This window comes from Oncorhynchus clarkii, chromosome 9 (genome assembly GCF_045791955.1).
Source record: "Oncorhynchus clarkii lewisi isolate Uvic-CL-2024 chromosome 9, UVic_Ocla_1.0, whole genome shotgun sequence".
Taxonomy (NCBI): domain Eukaryota; kingdom Metazoa; phylum Chordata; class Actinopteri; order Salmoniformes; family Salmonidae; genus Oncorhynchus; species Oncorhynchus clarkii.
Genome location: NC_092155.1, coordinates 43,268,450 through 43,295,478, shown reverse-complemented (window position 1 = coordinate 43,295,478; position 27,029 = coordinate 43,268,450). Strand labels below are relative to the sequence as shown.

Genomic DNA, 27,029 nt, shown 5'->3' with positions numbered 1-27,029 from the left:
TGTCTTGCAGTGCTCACATATCAAAATGGGCAGATATTATGTGCCTTGTCTGGGCAGTAACAAAGTACAAGAATGGATTTCCAGGGTCGTATTCATTAGAGCACACTGTTGCAAAACGTTTTACAACGGAAAATGAAAATTGGGGTTTCTTATTGGACAATTTCAGGTAGTCCCTCCCTGTTTCAGTCCATTGTTTCTTCGGTTTGGTGCCTAGTGAATCTGACCCAGGTGTGGCCCTGTTAAGATGTGATAGCAGAAAATTGCACAACTCAGATATGCAGACAGAGGCAACACATTCCTGACCACTGATTTTTTTTAAATGACACAAGACTGTGCTCTTTACTGACTTCCTTCCACATACTATTGCATTTTCATTATTAATAATCATAAATCAATAAATAACGTAATCAATTATTATGGCAACCATAAACACATAAATGTATGAAAAATAAATCATATAAATAATTTCAAACCTAAAAGTGAAACAACATACAAAAATATGAAATGAATCCCATAGCTATTGTTCCAGCTGACATCATTATCACATACAAAAAAACGTCTGCAATGAAAAGAAGCTTTATGGACACAACATGGAGTACAAAAATAAGATATTTAAGTCACTTTACTCTAAATAAAAACAATGGCATGATTAAGGCGAATCCGCTATCATGTAACAGAAAATCAGGCAAATACAGAGCGAGAACAAAAAACTGTTGTAAAAAAACAAACACCAGAGATCCAAACGTTGTGGGAAGGTTCAGAAACACTATGAACCCAAACGTTCCGGGGATGTTTTTTATTTTCTAATTAATGGCTCGGTAATGGCAAAAAACCAAAAAAAACTAGCCACATTCGGCTCTCATGGTGCAACCAAAACCTCCCGAATGATGATTCTCCCATTCTGTAGCCAGATTCAGTATTATGTCCACCTTGTCTTCTTTTGGAGTTTATTTTAAATGAGTTTTATTATTAACCAGTGTCTTATGGCCTCTGTGATTGAAATGGTGAACAGTGTAAGGTCTTGGATATAAAGTTCCATGCATTCAAAATCCTAAATCCACTATACACTTCTTAGACACATAAAAAAAAAAGAATGAGTCAGCATAAAAAAAAACGGTGCCTTCTTTCATTCTGGAATGTAAAGATAAAACCAGAACAAACCGTGGAGTCGTCATGCTAGTCATCCTTATTGTGTTTTTTTTCTTTCTTCTTCTTCTTCTTCTTCCCTAAATTGTTATCAGCATCCAAATGAAACAGGAAGTATTTAGTACCAGAAAAACCTACGAAGCGCTTCAGTTTTCTTTTCTTTATTTCGGAGATGAAAGGAGAGTGTGTCTGAGCACAGGCGTACGGAATCAAGGATCCTAACCTGCCACCATGGCCACGCTCCCTGGGATGTATTCCGCCCCCAGCAGGCAGCAGCACAACAGCCCACAGACTAGAGCAGTGGTTCCCAACCAGGGGTACTAGGACTCCTGGGAGTATTTGGCCTATCAACAGGGGGGTACTTGAGAAGACTCATGAGATACAGTGCCTTGCGAAAGTATTCGGCCCCCTTGAACTTTGCGACCTTTTGCCACATTTCAGGCTTCAAACATAAAGATATAAAACTGTATTTTTTTTGTGAAGAATCAACAACAAGTGGGACACAATCATGAAGTGGAACGACATTTATTGGATATTTCAAACTTTTTTAACAAATCAAAAACTGAAAAATTGGGCGTGCAAAATTATTCAGCCCCTTTACTTTCAGTGTAGCAAACTCTCTCCAGAAGTTCAGTGAGGATCTCTGAATGATCCAATGTTGACCTAAATGACTAATGATGATAAATACAATCCACCTGTGTGTAATCAAGTCTCCGTATAAATGCACCTGCACTGTGATAGTCTCAGAGGTCCGTCAAAAGCGCAGAGAGCATCATGAAGAACAAGGAACACAACAGGCAGGTCCGAGATACTGTTGTGAAGAAGTTTAAAGCCGGATTTGGATACAAAAAGATTTCCCAAGCTTTAAACATCCCAAGGAGCACTGTGCAAGCGATAATATTGAAATGGAAGGAGTATCAGACCACTGCAAATCTACCAAGACCTGGCCGTCCCTCTAAACTTCTAAAGTTGACCTGGCCGTCCCTCTAAACTTTCAGCCAAGAGGCCCATGATCACTCTGGATGAACTGCAGAGATCTACAGCTGAGGTGGGAGACTCTGTCCATAGGACAACAATCAGTCGTATATTGCACAAATCTGGCCTTTATGGAAGAGTGGCAAGAAGAAAGCCATTTCTTAAAGATATCCATAAAAAGTGTTGTTTAAAGTTTGCCACAAGCCACCTGGGAGACACACCAAACATGTGGAAGAAGGTGCTCTGGTCAGATTAAACCAAAATTGAACTTTTTGGCAACAATGCAAAACGTTATGTTTGGCGTAAAAGCAACACAGCTCATCACCCTGAACACACCATCCCCACTGTCAAACATGGTGGTGGCAGCATCATGATTTGGGCCTGCTTTTCTTCAGCAGGGACAGGGAAGATGGTTAAAATTGATGGGAAGATGGATGGAGCCAAATACAGGACCATTCTGGAAGAAAACCTGATGGAGTCTGCAAAAGACCTGAGACTGGGACGGAGATTTGTCTTCCAACAAGACAATGATCCAAAACATAAAGCAAAATCTACAATGGAATGGTTCAAAAATAAACATATCCAGGTGTTAGAATGGCCAAGTCAAAGTCCAGACCTGAATCCAATCGAGAATCTGTGGAAAGAACTGAAAACTGCTGTTCACAAATGCTCTCCATCCAACCTCACTGAGCTCGAGCTGTTTTGCAAGGAGGAATGGGAAAAAATGTCAGTCTCTCGATGTGCAAAACTGATAGAGACATACCAACAAGCGACTTACAGCTGTAATCGCAGCAAAAGGTGGCGCTACAAAGTATTAACTTAAGGGGGCTGAATAATTTTGCACGCCCAATTTTTCAGTTTTTGATTTGTTAAATAAGTTTGAAATATCCAATAAATGTCGTTCCACTTCATGATTGTGTCCCACTTGTTGTTGATTCTTCACAAAAAAATACAGTTTTATATCTTTATGTTTGAAGCCTGAAATGTGGCAAAAGGTCGCAAAGTTCAAGGGGGCCGAATACTTTCGCAAGGCACTGTAGTAGGCCGACTGGTAAAATGAACATGAGGGGGTACTTCAGGGGTACTCCGGGCAGATCAAAATTCAGTTACCCGAAAAAAGGTTGGGAACCACTGGACTAGAGGACAGCATCATCAGTGTGCTGGGGTGTCACAGTATTGTGGCTCCCTCCCATCCTCTTACAGAGCAGCTGGATGGAGTATTCCTTAGTACAGAGCCCATTCCCCAAAGGATAATGGCTGTTTGCGAGTTGGTGCTGAAAACCCGGACAGAGGCAGAGACCAGGGGGAACAGGCTCTCTATCCAGCTAGCCGCTCTCTGGAAGGGTCCTCGGGGCTTGTGACCTCAGTGCAGACCACAGCCCTAGGGTGTTCTGGGGGTCCCAGGGTGTCAGGGGCCTGGTTCTTTGGCTGTGGGCATTGCAGCCTGGTGGCCTCAAAACGATCTGGAGAACGTGAACACAAAGTCAGGTGACTGGTATCCTATGAGTATCTTACAATAGCCTGAATGAAACAGTAAATACATTAAATGGATCTCCAATGAACAACTTAATTAAATCATTCTGTGGAAATAAGCGTTCTAAATGAACCCTCTCATACGATTAGATTAGCATACGATTAGAACAGAGTGAAATCCCATGATTCAACACTAGATGGCAGAAGAGCAGAAGAAAAACAGGACTGAACTGTACAGTGTGCTGAGGTCTGTGCAGGTTATGTAATTATACTACCTCTATTACATTACACTCAGTTTATCCTCAGTAAAACACATTTAACAAAATATTAACAGTAACAACCATCCATTGAATATTGTGACTGTAAGGGCATGGCAGGCTACATGTAGGCTCTCTCTCACTGAATCGGACATAAACACAGCAGAACAGTCCATTTCACAGACAGCTCCAAACACAAGATGGTCCACTGTGCATGAGGCTCCATTCATTCCATCAGCGGCACCAATATCTGTCCACGAGAACGCTAATGCTGAGAGAGACAGACTGGGGCTGTGGTCACATGAGGTGGTTAGTCATCACGGCGCGGTTGGCTGCAACACCTTGCACTACAGATACAGCATGAGTCTCCGTCTCAGGCAGCACACTGCCATTTCTGACAGCTGAACCCGACGGACATACTGTATGTCGTCGACGGATAATGCATCAGTCACACACGGGCCTCAAAATCATCTTCTCCAGAAGGAAATCAACCACGCTTAGATGTATTATTTAAGGAGACGCTGTGTTCGCTTCCGGGAACGTCTCCACTGAGATGACAGCCGTATATGATTACAGAGCATTATGGGTGCTGTAGTTGTGTTTCATGTAGCATGATGTACACCATAAGCCAGTGGGAGTATGTGTTTAAGGAGATGTGACTGGGTGTTGTGCTAAATGAAGGCCTGTTAATCAGATACACTAGGGGAAGCTACGGTAAAGCCTGTTAAGGCGTTCTCCTTGAGCTTGTCTAACAGGACCCCATGGGGACAGCCATTCAAAACCAAAGTTCCAGTTCTCAACACTAGGGTTTTTTATATTGGGTTCATTGGGTTGCTATGATGTAATGTACTGTAACATGGTCTCGCTCTCTCCCTTTCTCTCTCATAGTCTGTGCACTGCTGCCCCACTGTGGTAGAAGGAAGCCTCTGTGAGCGTAGTGGTCAATTCCTAAAATGTCTGTGTGTTCCTGCACAATTTGATGTGCGTGATATTCCAGCCTTCCTGCGAGTCTCAGTAGATGCCAGGTGATCCACACGGTAATGCTATCTTCAATTATGCTATGTTAAGCATGAGGGATCTGTTCAGGTGTCATGTTACAGTAAGTTTAGATATCACATCGAAACGTATTGTGTGGAACAGTTAGCTGCTAGCCGTATTCATTACATTTACATCCCAGTGAAAACAACCAAGTCGCCCTGTGACCCTAAAAGGCCGTGACCTCAACGGGCACCATGGGAGAGCAGGGCTCCGATGTCACAATTTCACAACACAATTCAAAAACAATCAGGGATGCTCTCTTCTGTCACAAAGGGAATGATGCTATAATATAAACAAACGTTGTGGTTGTTCCGTTTGCTCCTCCAACGCTGCTTGCCTTGGTTCCACAGCTTTATTCTTGGGCCTAGTTAATTACTCTGGAGAGGTCATATGACAATGCTGGTTTGTCATTTTCAACGTGGCAAAGTCATCATACATTACTGCTGCGCGATATGAAATCTATTACGCACCATGGGGGAAGAGGAGGAGGTAGAGAGATGAAGAGGAGGTAGAGAGATGAGGAGGAGGTAGAGAGATGAGGAGGAGGTAGAGAGATGATGAGGAGGTAGAGAGGAGGAGGAGGTAGAGAAATGAGGAGGAGGATGAGAGAAGAGGAGGTAGAGAGAAGAGGAGGAGGTAGAGAGATGAGCAGGAGGTAGAGAGAAGAGGAGGAGGTAGAGAGAAGAGGAGGAGGTAGAGAGATGAGGAGGTAGAGAGATGAGGAGGAGGTAGAGAGAAGAGGAGGAGGTAGAGAGAAGAGGAGGAGGTGGAGAGAAGAGGAGGAGGTAGAGAGAAGAGGAGGAGGTAGAGAGAAGAGGAGGAGGTAGAGAGATGAGGAGGAGGTAGAGAGATGAGGAGGAGGTAGAGAGATGAGGAGGAGGTAGAGAGATGAGGAGGAGGTAGAGAGATGAGGAGGAGGTAGAGAGAAGAGGAGGAGGTAGAGAGATGAGGAGGAGGTAGCTTGACTTCCGGCGCCGACAGAGATGGCCGCCTCGCTTCGCGTTCCTAGGAAACTATGCAGTTTTTTGTTTTTTTACGTGTTATTTCTTACATTAGTACCCCAGGTCATCTTAGGTTTCATTACATACAGTCGAGAAGAACTACTGAATATAAGATCAGCGTCAACTCACCATCAGTACGACCAAGAATATGTTTTTCGCGAAGCGGATCCTGTGTTCTGCCTTACAAACAGGACAACGGAGTGGATCCTATGCAGCGACCCAAAAAAACGACTCCGAAAGAGAGGGAAACGAGGCGGTCTTCTGGTCAGACTCCGGAGACGGGCACACCGTACACCACTCCCTAGCATTCTTCTTGCCAATGTCCAGTCTCTTGACAACAAGGTTGATGAAATCCGAGCAAGGGTAGCATTCCAGAGGGACATCAGAGACTGTAACGTCCTTTGCTTCACTGAAACATGGCTCACTGGAGAGACTCTATCCGAAGCGGTGCAGCCAACGGGTTTCTCCACGCATCGCGCTGACAGAAACAAACATCTTTCTGGTAAGAAGAGGGGCGGGGGCGTATGCCTCATGGCCAACGTGACATGGTGTGATGAAAGAAACATACAGGAACTCAAATCCTTCTGTTCACCTGATTTAGAATTCCTCACAATCAAATGTAGACCGCATTATCTACCAAGAGAATTCTCTTCGATTATAATCACAGCCGTATATATCCCCCCCCAAGCAGACACATCGATGGCTCTGAACGAACTTTATTTAACTCTCTGCAAACTGGAAACGATTTATCCGGAGGCTGCATTCATTGTAGCTGGGGATTTTAACAAGGCTAATCTGAAAACAAGACTCCCTAAATTTTATCAGCATATCGATTGCGCAACCAGGGGTGGAAAGACCTTGGATCATTGTTACTCTAACTTCCGCGACGCATATAAGGCCCTGCCCCGCCCCTCTTTCGGAAAAGCTGACCACGACTCCATTTTGTTGATCCCTGCCTACAGACAGAAACTAAAACAAGAGGCTCCCACGCTGAGGTCTGTCCAACGCTGGTCCGACCAAGCTGACTCCACACTCCAAGACTGCTTCCATCACGTGGACTGGGAGATGTTTCGTATTGCGTCAGATAACAACATTGACGAATACGCTGATTCGGTGTGCGAGTTCATTAGAACGTGCGTTGAAGATGTCGTTCCCATAGCAACGATTAAAACATTCCCTAACCAGAAACCGTGGATTGATGGCAGCATTCGTGTGAAACTGAAAGCGCGAACCACTGCTTTTAATCAGGGCAAGGTGTCTGGTAACATGACCGAATACAAACAGTGCAGCTATTCCCTCCGCAAGGCTATCAAACAAGCTAAGCGCCAGTACAGAGACAAAGTAGAATCTCAATTCAACGGCTCAGACACAAGAGGCATGTGGCAGGGTCTACAGTCAATCACGGACTACAGGAAGAAATCCAGCCCAGTCACGAACCAGGATGTCTTGCTCCCAGGCAGACTAAATCACTTTTTTGCCCGCTTTGAGGACAATACAGTGCCACTGACACGGCCTGCAACGAAAACATGCGGTCTCTCCTTCACTGCAGCCGAGGTGAGTAAGACATTTAAACGTGTTAACCCTCGCAAGGCTGCAGGCCCAGACGGCATCCCCAGCCGCGCCCTCAGAGCATGCGCAGACCAGCTGGCCGGTGTGTTTACGGACATATTCAATCAATCCCTATACCAGTCTGCTGTTCCCACATGCTTCAAGAGGGCCACCATTGTTCCTGTTCCCAAGAAAGCTAAGGTAACTGAGCTAAACGACTACCGCCCCGTAGCACTCACATCCGTCATCATGAAGTGCTTTGAGAGACTAGTCAAGGACCATATCACCTCCACCCTACCTGACACCCTAGACCCACTCCAATTTGCTTACCGCCCAAATAGGTCCACAGACGATGCAATCTCAACCACACTGCACACTGCCCTAACCCATCTGGACAAGAGGAATACCTATTTGAGAATGCTGTTCATCGACTACAGCTCGGCATTCAACACCATAGTACCCTCCAAGCTCGTCATCAAGCTCGAGACCCTGGGTCTCGACCCCGCCCTGTGCAACTGGGTACTGGACTTCCTGACGGGCCGCCCCCAGGTGGTGAGGGTAGGCAACAACATCTCCTCCCCGCTGATCCTCAACACTGGGGCCCCACAAGGGTGCGTTCTGAGCCCTCTCCTGTACTCCCTGTTCACCCACGACTGCGTGGCCACGCACGCCTCCAACTCAATCATCAAGTTTGCGGACGACACAACAGTGGTAGGCTTGATTACCAACAACGACGAGACGGCCTACAGGGAGGAGGTGAGGGCCCTCGGAGTGTGGTGTCAGGAAAATAACCTCACACTCAACGTCAACAAAACTAAGGAGATGATTGTGGACTTCAGGAAACAGCAGAGGGAACACCCCCCTATCCACATCGATGGAACAGTAGTGGAGAGGGTAGCAAGTTTTAAGTTCCTCGGCATACACATCACAGACAAACTGAATTGGTCCACTCACACAGACAGCATCGTGAAGAAGGCGCAGCAGCGCCTCTTCAACCTCAGGAGGCTGAAGAAATTCGGCTTGTCACCAAAAGCACTCACTAACTTCTACAGATGCACAATCGAGAGCATCCTGGCGGGCTGTATCACCGCCTGGTATGGCAACTGCACCGCCCTCAACCGTAAGGCTCTCCAGAGGGTAGTGAGGTCTGCACAACGCATCACCGGGGGCAAACTACCTGCCCTCCAGGACACCTACACCACCCGATGTCACAGGAAGGCCATAAAGATCATCAAGGACATCAACCACCCGAGCCACTGCCTGTTCACCCCGCTATCATCCAGAAGGCGAGGTCAGTACAGGTGCATCAAAGCTGGGACCGAGAGACTGAAAAACAGCTTCTATCTCAAGGCCATCAGACTGTTAAACAGCCACCACTAACACTGAGTGGCTGCTGCCAACACACTGACACTGACTCAACTCCAGCCACTTTAATAATGGGAATTGATGGGAAATGATGTAAATATATCACTAGCCACTTTAAACAATGCTACCTTATATAATGTTACTTACCCTACATTATTCATCTCATATGCATACGTATATACTGTACTCTATATCATCGACTGTATCCTTATGTAATACATGTATCACTAGCCACTTTAAACTATGCCACTTTGTTTACATACTCATCTCATTTGTACATACTGTACTCGATACCATCTACTGTATCTTGCCTATGCTGCTCTGTACCATCACTCATTCATATATCCTTATGTACATATTCTTTATCCCCTTACACTGTGTACGAGACAGTAGTTTTGGAATTGTTAGTTAGATTACTTGTTATTACTGCATTGTCGGAACTAGAAGCACAAGCATTTCGCTACACTCGCATTAACATCTGCTAACCATGTGTATGTGACAAATAAAATTTGATTTGATTTGATTTGATTTGATTTGAGATGAGGAGGAGGTAGAGAGATGATGAGGAGGTGGAGAGAAGAGGAGGAGGCAGAGAGAAGAGTTGGTAGAGAGAGAACGGAAGGTAAAGAATGGTTACTTTAGCAAACAAAGGTAAACCAGAGCCATCTGTAGCGGATGAACAGTGAGGAGTTGAGAAGTATACAGTGTATGCTGTGGGGTGGGGGAGTGGAGAATAAGGGGTCCCGGGGCGGAGGTGGATGGATACACAATCTTCTGGCACACATTACCACGTCACTCAATTTCATATCCATCCACGGATACTGTTACCGGCCAAAGAGCTGTTCCATAGTCAAAGAGCGTGCTCTGTTCTCTGTGAATATGATGAGTGTTGTTCATAACCGGATAGCCCCCTTCATCTAATTCACTGATGCATTATTAAAAACAGCGGGCTAGCCAGAAAGTAACAATACCCTAACTATACGTGCTTGAGGGTAGAGTGTTTTGTTTAAAGGAAAAATCCACTAAACAGTTTTGTGACCATTTGCTTCATGAAAGTGACATTTTGCTCCTTGAGAGTCCAATATCTTGTGCTGCGCTTGATTGCTGACATGCAAAACATTTTGGGGATGTATCAACAGTGGACTAATGAAGAAAATACCAAACGATCGTTTTTGAGTGGTGTTTTTCTTTAACTATTTGTCTCCCGGTGCTTTGTGATATAAAGGGACAGCAGTTGAACCACAAGATACTCTGCTGTTCAGTTACAAACTACTGTAATCAAATATGGGATGTTCTATTCTCTCTAGAAACTGGTAGAAGAGGTAGAAGATAACAAAATAGTGCTAACACTGCCAAAACCAATGACACAATGCCACAGACAGGTGTAGGTAGAATTTGCCCTGGATTACATGCTATCTCATTGAGTCTTTCGATGTGCCTTATATTAACCCTCGGAGGTAAGATCAAAACTCTTCATGAAGGTTGTGTCACATACATTTGGACATCGAAGGCCATTCGGCAGACTCTTCTTTAGCCCTGGTTGCCCATTGAAACGTGACCTGCGGTTGGCCCTAGAGAATCAGTGTCAATGCCAGTGTATGGATGTTACAGTAATATGGCTGTTACAGTGCACTCATGCAGAGGCTGACAGAGAGCCCATGGGTCAAGGGTCAGGGTTCATGAAAAGGTTAGCGCAAGGTGCAGTGCTGTTTTGCAGTAAACAGTATAGACCTATATGTAAACAATAGCAGGAGTGACTTGACTGCAACATATTAAGAGATTAAATCATCTAGAATCAACCTTGGCTGTGAACTAAATCTTTCCCACACCATCACTGCATAATTAACTATATTAGTAAATAATGATTATTGTTTTGTGATAATTCTTGTGTCATTAGTGTATCACTAAGAGGTGCCCACCATCCTACTTTTTCTAATCTTAGTTGTGCTCGATGAGTCTGTGTGCACTACTTACTGTCTGGCCTGCCAGAGAAAGCAGCATTGTTTCTCTGCAATCGTGGGCTCAGGCCTGGGACACGCAGCATCCATTGATTCCTGTCCTCATTGGCTGAATGAGGGTGGGAAAAAACAATCAATCTTGAGCTGATTGATCATGATCATGTTAGGTTTGCTAATCTTTTCCAATTACATTTTAAAATTCTGCAACTTGAAATATACACAATACTGTATGTACTACTTACTAATAAGTTCAGTGTCATTTATGTTTTTCCATATTACACTACAATAAAGCCATCGGGTCTCATTGGAAAATAAAAACTTTACAAAGTATTTTTTTTATGTAATATTCTGAAAATGAGGAAGCTTTAGGCAGGGAATAGAGATTTTGTACTCACCAGTGCGCTCAGATTTCCTCTATTGATGGCTATATCTTTCCCTCCCTCCCTCTTTCTCTCTCTCATAGTAAAACAAAGCAGGGGTCTTCCTAGGTTTTTCTGGTACGAAGCCTCACAACGTCCTCCATAACATTTACAGACACCTGAAATCACACGATCCGTGAGACTCCCACTTGTCACTTACTGGGGTGAGCTGTCATCCTGTACTAAAAGCCTTGTTCGGGACACAGGAGAGACACTCAAACCTGCACACAGTGCCTACAAACAATGTGCACAAAGTGGTCCGGGGGAAAAACGAAACCACCCACCCACACACAGTCAGAATAAATAGTATTTTTACTTGGTAATGCAGGCGAACACTTACCATCATCTCAACACCTCACCACAACGAGGTGAACTTCTTGCCGAAACCGGAGATAGCTGTTGGAGGGAGAGAGAGAGATTAGGCATATTGTAGCAAGGAGAATGCACCGTAAAGGTGACGTTGATGGAATAACATGAAAGTTCCACAGAGAGAGAGAGAGTAAAAACGAGTCTGAGATCCAGCATATCACCTTCTCCTAGTTTTCCTGCTGCCTCTGCAGGGTTTCCTGGTAGGACTTTAGAGAGGAGACTATCTCCCTCCATCCCCGGTTGACCTGTTGCCGCGCTCCCGATGCCACTGGGTCTAGGGGCGGCCTTGGAGCCTGCAGGGAGAAGGGGGGGGGGGGGGGGGGGGGGTGGATGATGATTAGAAACTGATTCTCTGAAAATGTATCTACAGTATGAGAAAGAATCTTAAAATATAGTTGAATCCTGATTAGTATAAACCTTGTTTGGTGTACTTTTCAATTCAAATACTTTCTTTTTAATCCAGTTGATGCCATACTCCGGTTTAGTGCACACTATCACAACAGTCTGAAGCCATTGCATTTATCTGGAGATGACCGCACCAGCTTTTGACATAAATCTGATACCCAATTTGCGCTTTACAGACTGTTTCTGACCCGGGTCTCTATTTCCACAGAATTGTCTATGCAACTGTTAGCGAGGTGATGGGACTGTATTGACTATAGCAGGTATTCTCCCAGGCGCAATGCCGTCGGGGGTACGCCAAATAAAAATGTGATTCACATTTTACATTTATAAAAAGAATCTAACAATACGTTTATATTTTTCAACAAATCTATACATTTGGGTGAGTTTTTTTTCCCGCCTGAGTAGCCTCGTTTCACGGCCAAAAATAAAATTCAACCATCTAGTGTTCAGCGAAATAACAACAAATTGTCAAATACAGGTAGCCTAGTCAAATAATTAACATCCAATCACATTAACCGTTACTCTCTCGCGGGAACTCCACTAACAGGCCTTATGTAGCCAAAATTAGCTGCTGCTCATGTTGGTATCTGTACTGATGGCGCAAAAGCCATGACAGGGAGACATAGTGGAGTGGTAACGCCCGTGCAAGCAGTTGCTCCCGACGCCACTTGGGTACACTGCATCATCCACAGAGAGGCTCTTGCTGCCAAGGTAATGACTGACAGCTTTAAAGACGTTTTGGACACTACAGTGAAAATGGTTAACTTTGTTATAGCAAGGCCCCTGAACTCTCGTGTATTTTCTGCATTATGCAATGATATGGGCAGCGACAATGTAAGGCTTTTACAACATACAGAAATGCGCTGGGTATCAAGGGGCAAAGTATTGACACGTTCTTTTGATTTGAGATACAAGCTTAAAGTTTTCTTTACTGACCATAATTTTCACATGTCGGACCGCTTGAATGATGAGGAGTTTCTTATACAACTGGCCTATCTGGGTGATGTTTTTTCTCACCTGAATGATCTGAATCTAGGATTACAGGGACTCTTTGCAACTATATTCAATGTCCGGTACAAAATTGAGGCAATGATTAAGAATTTTGTGTCCCGCACATTTGAGGCTATGATTAAGAAGTTGGAGTTATTTTCTGTCTGCATTAACAAGGACAACACACAGGTCTTTCCATCATTGTATGATTTTTTTGTGTGCAAATAAACTCAAGCTTACGGACCATCTCAAATGTGATATAGCGAAGCACCTGAGTGAGTTGGGTGTGCAATTACGCAGGTACTTTCCCGAAATGGAGGGCACAAACAACTGGATTCGTTATCCCTTTCATGCCCTGCCTCCAGTCCACTTACCAATATCTGAACAAGAGAGCCTCATTGAAATTGCAACAATCGGTTCTGCGAAAATTTAATTGAATCAGAAGTCACTGCCAGATTTCTGGATTGGGCTGTGCTCAGAGTATCCTGCCTTGGAAAATCGCGCTGTTAAGATTAAGACACTGATGCCCTTTGCAACCACGTACCTATGTGAGAGTGGATTCTCAGCCCTCACTAGCATGAAAACGACTAAATACAGGCACACACTGTGTGTGGAAAATGATTTAAGACGGAGACTCTCTCCAATACAACCCAACATTACAGAGTTATGTGCATCCTTTCAAGCACATCCTTCTCATCAACCTGTGGTGGGTTATTCACAATTTTCGATTCACAAATAAGGTTTAAAATGTAAGATGGTTAAATAAAGAGCAAAATGATTGATTATTATTATATTATCATTTGTTTCCTGGTCCTATAAGAGCTCTTTGTCACTTCCCACAAGCCGGGTTGTGACAAAAACCCACACTCATTCTTGTGTTTAATAAATATATCGTATAGTGTGTGTGTGGCAAGCTTACAATGATGGCAAAACACAGCATTTGAGAGTGCGCTGACCCTGGTGCTAAAGGGGGCATGCAGCTGGGGGTTGAATGTTTGAAGGGGTACGGGACTATAAAAAGTTTGGGAACCACTGGACTAGAGCATGTCAACACAGACACAATTGAACCGTGACACGAAAATGGCTGAAATGATTTAGCATGGCCCCTAAAGATCCTTATGAACTTTTACAACTGCAGCACCGAGAGCATCCTGACTGGTTGTTTCACAGTATGGTATAGCAACTGCATCACTCTCAACCTGAAGGCCCTACAGAAGGTGATGCGGGCGGCCCACTGGAGGTGAGTTCCCAGCCATCCAGGACGTACATGCCAGAATTTCTGAAAAAAGGCCCAAACAAATGTCAAAGACTTCAGCCACCCGAGACATGGACTGTTCTCCATGCTCCCATCCAGCAGGCGGTACCGGTGAATCAAGGCTCAGATAAACAGACTCCTAAACAGTTTATATCCCCTGGCCACAAGACTGTTAATAAATAGCTAACAACTACTGCTCTCACTCACACCTAAGCTGCTGCTAAAATGATTATTGATTTGATGTATTACCACCGCTACTCTTCTATTACCATTAATATCTATCTATTTATCCTACTACTGGTCACTATTACTTCCTTTTACATGTATATATTACCATTAGTATATTACCACAAGTATTTATATATTCCTGCCAACAGTCCCTTTTCAGCCCTGTTTACAATGCACAGTACCAGTCAAAAGTTTGGACACACCTACTCATTCAAGGGTTTTTCTTTATTTTTGCTATTTTCTACATTGTAGAATAATAGTGAAGATAACACACATGGAATCATGTAGTAACCAAAAAAGTAACCAAAAAAAGTGTTAAACAGATTGTTCAAAGAAGCCACCCTTTGCCTTGATGACAGCTTTGCACACTCTTGGCATTCTCTCAACCAGCTTCACCTGGAATGCTTTTCCAAAAGTCTTAAAATAGTTTTTTTTTTTATAAAAAGAAACAGAAACGAGCTAAGCACAGGCAAACCTGGTTCAGTCTGCTTTCCAACAGACACTGGGAGACAAATTCATCTTTCAGCAGGATAATAACCTAAAACACAATATACATTGGAGTTGCTTACCAAGACAACATTGAATGATTCTGAGTGGCCTAGTTACAGTTTTGACTTAAATCTGCTTGACAATCTATGGCAAGACTTGAAAATGGGGCCTCCCGAGTGGTGCAGCCGTCTAAGGCCCTGCATCGTCATGCTAGAGGCGTTTCTACAGACCCGGGCTCGATCCTGGGCTGTATCACAACCGGCCGTGATCGGGAGTCCCATAGGGCGGTGCACAGTTGGCCTAGCGTCGTCTGGGTTAGGTGAGGTTTTGGCCGGGGGGGCTTTACCTGGCTCATCGTGCCCTAGTGACTCCTTGTGGCGGGCAGGGCGCTTGCAGCTTGACCACGGTCGTCAGGTGAACGGTGTTTCCTCCAACACATTGGTGGCTGGCTTCCAGGTTAAGCGGGCAGTGGTTAAGAAGCGCGGTTTGGCGGGTCATGTTTCGTAGGACGCATGACTTGACCTTTGCCTGCTGAGCCCGTTGGGGAGTTGCAGCGATGAGACAAGATTAAAATTGGGGAGAATTATTATTAAACCATTTTTTTTACAAAAAAAAGTCCTTGAAAATGGCAACTTAACCGCAAGAAGCCAGAATAGATATAATATTTGCCTTAAAGATAATCATTTAAAACCTTGCTTACATTTGTGTATGATTACATGTACAGTTGAAGTTGGAAGTTTACATACACCTTAGCCAAATACATTTAAACTCAGTTTTTCACAATTCCTGACATTTCATCCTCGTAACAATTCCCTGTCTTAGGTCAGTTAGGATCACCACGTTATTTTAAGAATGTGAAATGTCAGAATAATAGTAGAGAGAATGATTTATTCAGCTTTTATTTCTTTCATCACATTCCCAGTGGGTCAGAAGTTTACATACACTCAATTAGTATTTGGTAGCATTGCCTTTAAATTGTTTAACTTGGGTCAAATGTTTCAGGTAGCATTCCACAAGCTTCCCACAATAAGTTGGGTGAATTTTAGCCCATCCTCCTGACAGAGCTGGTGTAACTGAGTCAGGTTTGTAGGCCTCCTTGCTCGCACACGCTTTTTCAGTTCTGCCCACAAATTTTCTATAGAATTGAGGTCAGGGCTTTGTGATGGCTACTCCAATACCTTGACTTTGTTGTCCTTAAGTCATTTTGCCACAACTTTGGAAGTATGCTTGGGGTCATTGTTCATTTGGAAGACCCATTTGCGACCAAGCTTTAACTTCCTGACTGATGTCTTGATATGCTGCTTCAATATATCCAAATAATTTTCCTTCCTCATGACGCCATCTATTTTGTGAAGTGCACCAGTCCCTCCTGCAACGAAGCACCCCCACAACAAGATGCTGTTGGGATGGTGTTCTTCGGCTTGCAAGCCTCCCCCTTTTTCCTCCAAAATTATGATTATGGCCAAACAGTTCCATTTTTGTTTCATCAGACCAGAGGACATTCATCCAGAAAGTACGATCTTTGTCCCCATGTGCAGTTGCAAACCGTAGACTGGCTTATTTATGGCTGTTTTGGAGCAGTGGCTTCTTCCTTGCTGAGTGGCCTTTCAGGTTATGTCGATATAGGACTTGTTTTACTGTGGATATAGATACTTTTGTACCTGTTTCCTCCAGCATCTTCACAGGGTCCTTTGCTGTTGTTCTGGGATTGATTTGCACTTTTCGCGCCAAAGTATGTTCATCTCTAGGAGACAGAACATGTCTCCTTCCTGAGCGGTATGACGGCTGCGTGGTCCCATGGTGTTTATACTTGCGTACTATTGTTTGTACAGATGAACGTGGTACCTTCAGGCATTTGGAAATTGCTCCCAAGGATGAACCAGACTTGTGGAGGTCTACAATTATTTTCTGAGGTCTTGGCTGATTTATTTTTATTTTTCCATGATGTCAAGCAAAGAAGCACTGAGTTTGAAGGTAGACCTTGAAATGCATCCACCGGTACACCTCCAATTGACTCAAATTATGTCAATTAGCCTATCAGAAGCTTCTAAAGCCATGACATCATTTTCTGGAATTTTCCAAGTTGTTTATAGGCACAGTCAATTTAGTGTAAGGAAACTTCTGACCCACTAGAATTGTGATACAGTGAATTATAAGTGAAATAATCTGTCTGTAAACAATTGTTGGAAAAATGACTTGTCCCAGCCGACTTGCCAAAACTATAGTTTGTTAACAAGAAATTTGTGAAGTGGTTGAAAAACTAGTTTTATTGACTAACCTAAGTGTATGTAAATTTCCAACTTCGGCTGTTTCTCTCTCTATATTATACGTGAGAGGGGATACCCGGGAACAGATTTCTTGAATCGAAATCACTTGGAGCTGATTTCCTGTTGTTTTTACAGTCCAAAATTATTGTGCAGATAAATTTGGGGTGCCAAATAAAACCACCCCACGTGTAAATTTGTCTTAGAGACTTACTCAAAAATACTAAATTACTGTAATTGCTGCCAAAGGTGATCCGAACATTTATTAATACAGGGGGCTGAATACTTATGTCATCCAGATATATTAGTATTTACGTTTTCTAATGGTTTTTTACAAATGTTAGAATTTTTCTTCCACTTCATTGACAAAAAATAAGACACTTAAATCCATTTAAACCCCACCTAGTAACACAACAACATTTGGAACAATTCAAAGGGTGTGAATTCTTTTTGAAGGCAGTATTCACACAGTACAGACACTCACCACCTTGCACACACCCACCCATCCACCACTTATGCTGCTGCCATACTGTTTAGTATTATTTTTATGATTATTATTCAGCCTGCTACCAGTCGCTATCTCCTAATCCCTGCTGACATGTTCATATCTACCTCTAATGCTCCAGTATCCCTGCACATTGTACAGTCGTGGCCAAAAGTTTTGAGAATGACACAAATATTAATTTCCACAAAGTTTGCTGCTTCAGTGTCTTTAGATATTTTTGTCAGATGTTACTATGGAATACTGAAGTATAATTACAAGCATTTCATAAGTATCAAAGGTTTTTATTGACAATTACATGAAGTTGATGCAAAGAGTCAATAATTGTAGTGTTGACCCTTCTTTTTCAAGACCTCTGCAATCCGCCCTGGCATGCTGTCAATTAACTTCTGGGCCACATCCTGACTGACGGCAGCCCATTCTTGCATAATCAATGCTTGGAGTTTGTCAGAATTTGTGGGTTTTTGTTTGTCCAACCGCTTCTTGAGGATTGACCACAAGTTCTCAATGGGATTAAGGTCTGGGGAGTTTCCTGGCCATGGACCCAAAATATTGATGTTCTGTTCCCCGAGCAACTTAGTTATCACTTTTGCCTTATGACAAGGTGCTCCATCATGCTCGAAAAGGCATTGTTCGTCACCAAATTGTTCCTGGATGGTGGGGAGAAGTTGCTCCCGTAGGATGTGTTGGAACCATTCTTTATTCATGGCTGTGTTCTTAGGCATATTTGTGAGTGAGCCCACTCCCTTGGCTGAGAAGCAACCCCACACATGAATGGTCTCAGGATGCTTTACTGTTGGCATGACACAGGACTGATGGTAGCGCTCACCTTGTCTTCTCCGGACAAGCTTTTTTTCCGGATGCACCAAACAATCAGAAAGGGGATTCATCAGAGAAAACAACTTGACCCCAGTCCTCAGCAGTCCAATCCCTGTACCTTTTGCAGAATATCAGTCTGTCCCTGATGTTTTTCCTGGAGAGAAGTGAATTATTTGCTGCCCTTCTTGACACCAGGCCATCCTCCAAAAGTATTGCGTGCAGATGCACTCACACCTGTCTGCTGCCATTCCTGAGCAAGCTCTATACTGGTGGTGCCCCGATTCCGCAGCTGAATCAACTTTAGGAGACGGTCCTGGCGCTTGCTGGACTTTCTTGGGCGCCCTGAAGCCTTCTTCACAACAGTTGAACCGCTCTCCTTGAAGTTCTTGATGATCTGATAAATGGTTGAGTCAGGTGCAATCTTACTGGCAGCAATATCCTTGCCTGTGAAGCCCTTTTTGTGCAAAGCAATGATGACGGCACGTGTTTCCTTGCACGTGACCATGGTTGACAGAGGAAGAACAATGATTCCAAGCACCACCCTCCTTTTGAAGCTTCCAGTCAATCAGCATGACAGAGTGATCTCCAGCCTTGTCCTCGTCAACACTCACACCTGTGTTAATGAGAGAATCACTGACATGAGGTCAGCTGGTCCTTTTGTGGCAGGGTTGAAATGCAGTGGAAATGTTTTTGGGGGATTCAGTTCATTTGCATTGTAAAGAGGGACTTTGCAATTAATTGCAATTCATCTGATCACTCTTCATAGCATTCTGGAGTATATGCAAATTGCCATCATACAAACTGAGGCAGCAGACTTTGTGAAAATTCATATTTGTGTCGTTCTCAAAACTTTTGGCCACGACTGTACATTTGGTACTGACATTGACCCTGGAAATAGCTTCCTCTTGTATTTCTTATTTTTTTTGTGAAAAATATTATATTGAACACTGCACTGTTGGGGAGGGCTTGCAAGTTAAGCATTTCTCTATACTTGGGAATGTGACAAATGAAACTTGACGTTGAAATGAACTTTCCCTCTGTGTTTCCAAAGTTAGGGATATCCATCAACTTTCCAAAGCCTTCTCAGAATTAATGCCTGGGATTAAACAGGACACCCGTGATACCTGATTACATAACACTCTCTTTCTCTCTCTGTGTGTGTGTGTGTGTGTGTGTGTGTGTGTGTGTGTGTGGGTGCGTGCATGCGTGCATGTGTGTGCGTGCGTACATCTGTCTGTCTTCCTGTTGGTCTGTCTGTCTGTTTTGTCTGTGGGAGATTGACTAATGTATGCCTACACTCAAAAAAAATGCTTGGTTAAAAACAATCCAATTTGGGTTATTTGGGATCCCAGTGCTGGGTGAATAATGGAAAGAACACAGGCTGGGTTATTTTGGCCCAGCCAGTCGGGTTATACCCGAGCATTGGTTAATTCAACCATCAGTTGGGTTTTTATTCACTTTCATGCTGGGTTGACGCAGCAGCTGGGTCTTTTTTGAAAAGTAATCCCTTATTTTCAGGAATCGTGGTCTATTAGGCGTGCGGCTGGGCCAACTCAGTGACCCAATGCCTTCAACCCAGCAGTTGGGTCATCCCAACAACCCAGAATGTTTTAGAGTGTAGGAGAGAACAAGTGTACTAATCACTCTCAGTGAAATGTTCAGTGGGTAGAGCAGGAGCAGTTTGAGTGCATACAGGGGTGTTTACCTATTCCTGTGAGTGGGGGTTGAGGTGTTTTTGCAGGTTGGGCTGCCCCTCCTATGACAGCTTTGGCCCCTATGGCAGTCACAGGGGGTGTGTTTGCGACAGGTGCTTGCTGGAAGAGCGAGACAGAGACAAAGAGACGAGGAACACGGTTAAACGTGGCAAACTGACTGTACATGGCTCATTTTGTTCTGATGCACTGAAAAATGTCATTCATATCATGTTAACCACCTACTGTAAAATACCATGCCAAAACTTCCTTTGAAAGACAGAATGATGCAGAATGAGTATTATCAATGCCAGAGATCATTGGGCTGAAACCAGTTTCATGCTTCCTCCCTGAAAACCAACCAGCCGTGCATCTAAGCGTGCATCTAGATTTACAAACTGGGAATATGATCTCTGTAAGGGGTTAATGGAACAAATATAACATAATTCGCTTAGCATTGTGGATATTTGCCAAATAACAACACAGGATAGGTTTTGCATTCACTTTACCCGGCAAACGGATACATTCCATTCATTTCAACCCTCAATTAGCATTTTGAATAAATTATGTTTAATCACTCATCGGGCCTTTCAGAGAGAACAGGCGCCATGACAGTTCAATATGATTCTCTAACAACTGTATTTCTATTTGGAGCATAGAACCATATCTCAGTCTGCACATAAGAATGATGATCATACACAATATGGAATATTTCATTTTACGTTATCAGTATAGGCTATAGCACAGAGATCCTGTAATTCCTATAATTCAGGTTCTCTATGGCCTAGAGTACAGGGTTAGATGCAAAACACAACACATAGCCAAAAATACTTTGCACGTTGTATAGTTCTGTATATTAAAAACATGTTGATGTATTCAGAGACATAAGAAAACAAACGGTAACGGGAGGAGGGGGAATGATTTGCAGTGGAAGACATTTTGGGGGATGAATCTCTCTCCTCCATCTGAGTGGACTAGACAGAGGCTGTTACACTGCCACTATCTACAGCCACAGTGCTAATCACAAGACCAGATAAGGTCTGCCAACAGGATTTCACACACATTTAAATAAAACCTCTTCTCACAATGATGTGCTAGGCCTTATCAGAGAGACAGAGAGAGAGGAGGTGGAGAGGGAGATGGAGAGAGAATGAGAGAGAGGGGAGGTGGAAGAGAGAGGAAAAGGAGGAGGGAGACATACGAAAAAGAGGCAAGAAAGAGATGAGAGGGAGAGATGCCACCAAAGACCTCTAAAGCCGCCTCAACGCGTGAAATAATACTCTACACACATTTACAGTGATTCTCATGTAGATGGTAGATTTGAATAATCATGACACTTTCAATCCAGAGTCACTGATTGTTTGTAACCACACTTGCAATGCACTATGTCACAATCCTGTACTCACCGCAGTTGATGGCAGTTGCCCCAGTGGGCCTCCTGCCTGTGGCTGGCGACCGGCTTGACCAGGACCAAGCTGACCAGGCTTGGCCTGTAGACCCTGCTGGGCTTGGGCCAGGCCCAGAGGCTGTTGGCCCCCAGGGGTGGTGCCTGCAGGGGTGGTGCCTGTCTGTCGTGCCGCCAAGGTCTGGGGCTGCTGCTGCAGCTGGGTGCGTTGGCCTTGCTGTAGCCCGTCCTGCTGGGAGGTAGGACCCTGTCCCCTAGAGCCCGGGGGCCCACCGGCGGATCCTGGCACACGGCCAGAGCTGCCCTGGCCCCTGGAGGAGGAAGGAGGGTGACCCTGGAGTTCTTGCTGCTTCCTGGAGGAAGTCCGCCCATCGTGCGAGGATGAGGACTTGGAGGAGCGGCCCTGGCTGTGGTGGTGGCCCGACGGGTCCCTGGAGTAGTCCGATGAGTGATACCCCCCCTGGGAGCGCGGGTCACCCCTCTTCCCTGACGAGGACATCTGGCGGGAGTCGTGGCGCATGGACGGGTCTTTGGGGTGGCCCTTGGAGGAGCGCGAGGTGCGCGGTTCATCTGAGTGGCGGGACGAGGCGGACTGTCTCCCAGAGCTGGTGCTGCCGTGGTGGCGATGGTCTCGCGAGGTGGAAGATTGGCGGCTGTGGCCGTACTCGTCCTGGGGCCACAGGTCCTCCTCTGGGGGCTCGTCATAGTCGTGGTAGGTGTGCTTGACGTGGCGGCTACGGCCGGACGAGGAGTGGCCACCACTGCCATAGTGGCGGGAGCTAGAGCGCAGGTCCCTGGGCTTCTCAAACCAGTCCGTCTCTTCCTGGCCAAGATGGTAGGCTTTGGAAACCAAGAGTAGATCACAGTCAATCTCCAAGTCTGACGGCGACAGAGGCATGCAGACTGAGGCCATGCAAAAGAAGAACAGGAAGGCGAGAATAGAAAGAGAAAGGAAAACAAAAAAACTAAAGAGAAGTCAAGATTTACACCCATGCATAATGCAAAAACAAGACACACTTAAAACAAGAAAACAAATGTAAAACAATGATGAAAAAAAAATCACAAAATAAGTTCATCACAACAAGTAAATGAAACAACTTTGACAAGACAACGGTTTTGTGTGAAAAAAAGTTGTATATCTCTCAGAATAACATGCAAGTGAAAAGAAAGTTGACGAACTAAGTGAAGAAATTGGACGTGGCTGCTCATGCAGACAGCACAGACAGCAGTCAGTCAGTCGGGACGTGAGCAGCCAGAATACGCCTTGAGACACAAAATCAGCACAGCATGCAACGACTCTCTCTCTTTCTCTCATCTAGCCTTATCTTTGGTTGGGTGGGGGATGTTTATTCGTGGGCAGAGACTGGCATTCAGCACTCATTTACCTTCACTGTCCGAAACAGCGCAATGCATATCGTCTATAATGTAAGAATTGTCGGGCTTGTAGACATGTGTCCGGGGCAAGTCTCTCATGTGATCCTGCACGTCAGGCATGGAGTGGCTGTAGTCGTACTGGCCATAATACTGACTACTACGGCTGTCGTACAGCTCTGGGCCCAGGGAGGAGGCCCTCACATGAACACCCATGGGGCTGAGAGGGCTCTCCTCCGAAGAATACTGAGAGCGCATGGGGGGTCTGCGCCGGCTATAGCTCGCCCTGTACGATGAGCGCTCCTTGTCCCCATCTCTCTCGTAGGAGCGGCTGCGGTAGCCGGCGTAGTCCCGGGACGAGATCTTGTCCATGCCGTAACCCGTGGAGCGCGAACGGCCAGAGGTGTAGTACATGCGCTCCTCCGGATAGGAGTATCTCTTCTGCTCGTAGGCGCTCTTCCTCAGGCCGTGGGCCATGTCGTCCTGCAGCTTCCTGGCCCGCGACGCCACGCTGAAGCTGCCGCCGCCCGACGTGCTCGCGGCGTAGGAGGCCAGGTCTGCCTCCACGTCGCGTGCTTCCTCGATGGGGGAGAACTTGGAGATCTTCTGCTCCTCGCCTTGCTTGCGGTGCTTGCTGCGCTTGGAGGACATGACGGCCGGAGCCAGGCTCTTGGAGGCGTGCTTCTGGACACCGGGGCGCTGTGCACCGTGTTTGGTGTAGTCGTCATAGTAATAGGAGGACCCCCCACCCATGCTAGTGCTGCTGCTGCCCACTACTCGGCCGTATGTGTCTGACCCTCGTGGGTGGTAACTGCTCTTACCCCTGCTGTGGTGCTCATACAGGTCTTCCTCCCTGGTCAGCTCGTCCTCCGGCCTGCCGTAGGAGCTTCCTCCTCTCGCCGAACCGCTCTCCCCTGCGTAGCGTCCACCGTGGCCGTCACTCCGGTGCATGTCCACTGTGCCGCCCAGGCCCTCCTTGGTCAGCTCGCTGATGTCATCGCACATGACGTAGTTCCTTGGGACATTCTGCTCCAGGCTTGCGGGACCATAGAGACCGTCCTGTGCGTAGGTAGAGGGGCTGTCAACTGAGTGCAGACGGTCAGATGGAGTGCCATGGCCATAGCTGTTGGCCACTGTCGCAGTGTATTGGCCGTAAGAGCTGGCTGTAGTGGTGGTGTAGCCATAGGTGTTAGCTGTGGTGGTGGTATACTGGCCATACGTACTGGCCGGGGTGGAAGTGTACTGCTGCCCGTATGTGTTGGATACTGTCGTGGTGTACTGGCCATATGTACTGGAGACTGCCGTAGAGTATGGCCCATAAGTGTTGACCATGGTGGTACCACCAGTATACTGTCCATATGGGGGTGCCCCACTGGAGGAGGAGTAGATGGTGTCTTGGGCCGTGGTGGTCACCCCTACAGTGGGGTTGCTTACAACCTCATAATTGGTGGGCATCTTATGCTCCAGGTCAGCCAGCGAGGTCTGTCTCGGTCTCTGGTGGACAGTGAGGATGTCTACCTGGGGCTGGTAGGGAGTGATCTGCCCAGGGCCAGCTGGGTAGGACACCTGACTGGGGTATGGAGAGGTGTGGGTGGGGTAGGGAGGTTGGCCAGGCTGGGCATGCTGGAATCCCTGGTGGCTAGGCTGTTGCTGTTGCTGAGGCAGTGGGTGCACACCCTGCTCTGTCGGGTAGGGGGGATGGCTCTGTGGGAATGTGTGGGAGGAGAAGGAATGGGGCTGGTAGGATGGGGGAGGATGTTGGGTCTGCAGGGGGGTGGGCTGGGGGAGAGCCGCTGCCTGGGACACTGAAGGGTAGGGGGGCTGGTTGAAGGCTGCAGTCTGGTAAGGGGTGCCGGGCTGGGGAGCTGGAGCTGGCTGGCTCAGGGTGTGGTAGGACTGGTAGGAGACGAAGGAGGAGGTGGGAGGAAACTGGGCGGCTGTGTTGAAGTCGCTGGTGAACTGGCTCATTGGTGCTGTGCTGGGTCTGGTCAGCACTCCGTTGCTCTCGTAGGAAGCTACAGCGGCCGCCAGCCGCAGGTTATTCAGCTCGCTGTCTGACATGTAGTCTCGCGGGTCGCCCATGCAGCGCAGATAGGCCATATCCCTCCTCTCCCTCTCCTTCACCAGGGTCTCCTTGCGCTGATGGATGCCCAGCTCTAGGTAGCGCAGCTTGGCATCAATCTCCTTCTCCTCCTCCTCCAGCTCCTGCTGCTGCTTGCGGAGCTTGGTGGACTCCTGCTCCACAGCCTTAAGCTCGTGGGTGAGGTCCTTCAGCAGGCTGGCTTTAGCTGCCAGACCTGGCCTGGTTCCGGCCCTCAGGGAGGGCACGGACGGCATGTACATCTGGGGGAGGGCCGGTGTGATGATGGGGAGGTGGCTTTCCTCTGGAGGGGGGCTGGGCAGGGTCCTCTTCACCTTCCTCAGGGCACTCTGCTGCAGGGCGGCCAGCTGCAGGAAGACAGGGGGCAGGGCCATGAGAGCAGGGGTTAGGGAAAGAGCTTGCACAATAGAGCATCACACATGTGACAGAGATATGTATTGTTCCTCAAGGACGATATGAAATACAAGGTTCATTCTTAAAGTGTGATTATACATTACATTACTTCATGTGCCTGTGCAAAAGAGAAAAGCAATAAACAAATTGCTGTAAACTGAAACTTGATAAATACTGTATCAATATTTTTGCTACCTTTAAATGGCATTGCTACAGTTACATAACAGTACAAATGTCTATAATTGAACATTTCCACTAACATTTCTCTATTATGTAACATCCTCAGCCATGCCACAACTGTGCATGCAGGACTAACTGGGCAAAGAATAAAACGTAGTGGTAATTCAATTTAGATTCCATTGGGAGTCAAATGAATCACAGCCATAGTCTCAAGAAAGGTCTGGGAAGATAGACCCAGTATCTGTCAGCAACATGAATGTTTAATTAACTAGGACCATTTCATAAAGATGCTCCCACAATAGCAGCTCTACATAAACTCAGCAAGTGTTTTACAATCATGCACTTCTCTTCTGCAATTCTAGCATAATCTATGAGTAGGGTATAAAATAAATTCCTCTCCGCTCTTAAATTGTCTTCAAATCCTCTATATTTATGAAATCAACCAACTTCAAGTCTGTTGTTTGTCATCCAATTCAAAATGAATCTACTCCCTGTTTATTTTCAAATGCTATTCAAAATTCAAAACACAGGTTTATCATTACTCTACAAGAACTGCCACAGATCTCCACACCCCTTTATTCCCATACAAGATTAGGTCAATTCTCCATCACCTACAGAGGTCAGTTTTTTTAACAGTCTCCTTGACCACCTCAAATACCATATCAGCTCCTTCACAACTCCTTCAAATACAAAATGAAAAGATATTGAATAATTTCCTGCCTATCAGTCACTTATTTTGATTATGCGTTTTACTTGAATGTCTTTTTTCTCTCTCTCCCCCACCCCCCCACCCCAAATCATGAAGTTTACCTTGTTCTTTGTGTAAATCTCCAATGATTTGTTTATTAGTCTTAAAAATCAGAATACTTTTTATTCTATAAATATTCGAAAGAGGGAGGTGCCTTACAAGCCTCTTTGGGTTTTTGAAAAACTTCTCCTGCTCTTTCCAGTTGCCTTTTAAAGTCATCATATTGTATAGTATTTTCTTGTGTGAAAAATAATTAACAAAGAAAGCATTGTTCCCAAATACGATAGATGATCACTTAAATTTCGGAATTGTTTCAATCTGTATATAGGGGGGACAAACATCAATCCGAAATTTGCCACCTTAGCAAGTGTAACAAACACTGATGAATGGAGATATTATTGACAGCATTTGCCTATGATGACGTTCAAAATTGCTTGCCAAAAAAACATCAATAACTTTTCAATGTAGATATCATTTGACTGTGTCCACTTAAGCTGTGCATTAATAAGATGTTGGAGGACATACGTCTGTGGTGCTTTTTGAAACTAGAGATCTATCACAGTGTAACTGTGTGTAAGTTGTGTTGTTTTATGATGAGTATACACTCTTAGAAGTAAAGGAGCCTGGAAGAACCTTTCG

The 27,029-nt window shown here is 45.4% G+C and overlaps 1 protein-coding gene across 1 annotated transcript in view; it reads right to left on the bottom strand.

The window, feature by feature from the left end:
• Positions 1-3,076: 3,076 nt before the first annotated feature.
• LOC139416360 (protein bassoon-like) overlaps positions 3,077-27,029 on the bottom strand; it is a 194,376-nt gene continuing 170,423 nt past the window's right edge. The window contains exons 6-13 of the mRNA XM_071164895.1: positions 22,983-25,416; positions 21,599-22,437; positions 20,207-20,315; positions 11,711-11,842; positions 11,521-11,576; positions 11,157-11,299; positions 10,778-10,870; positions 3,077-3,584 (exon numbers count right to left, since the gene is read on the bottom strand). Of these exons, the coding sequence (XP_071020996.1) occupies positions 11,536-11,576; positions 11,711-11,842; positions 20,207-20,315; positions 21,599-22,437; positions 22,983-25,416 (3,555 nt within the window). The 3' untranslated portion in view covers positions 3,077-3,584; positions 10,778-10,870; positions 11,157-11,299; positions 11,521-11,535. The remainder of the gene's footprint in view (positions 3,585-10,777; positions 10,871-11,156; positions 11,300-11,520; positions 11,577-11,710; positions 11,843-20,206; positions 20,316-21,598; positions 22,438-22,982; positions 25,417-27,029) is intronic.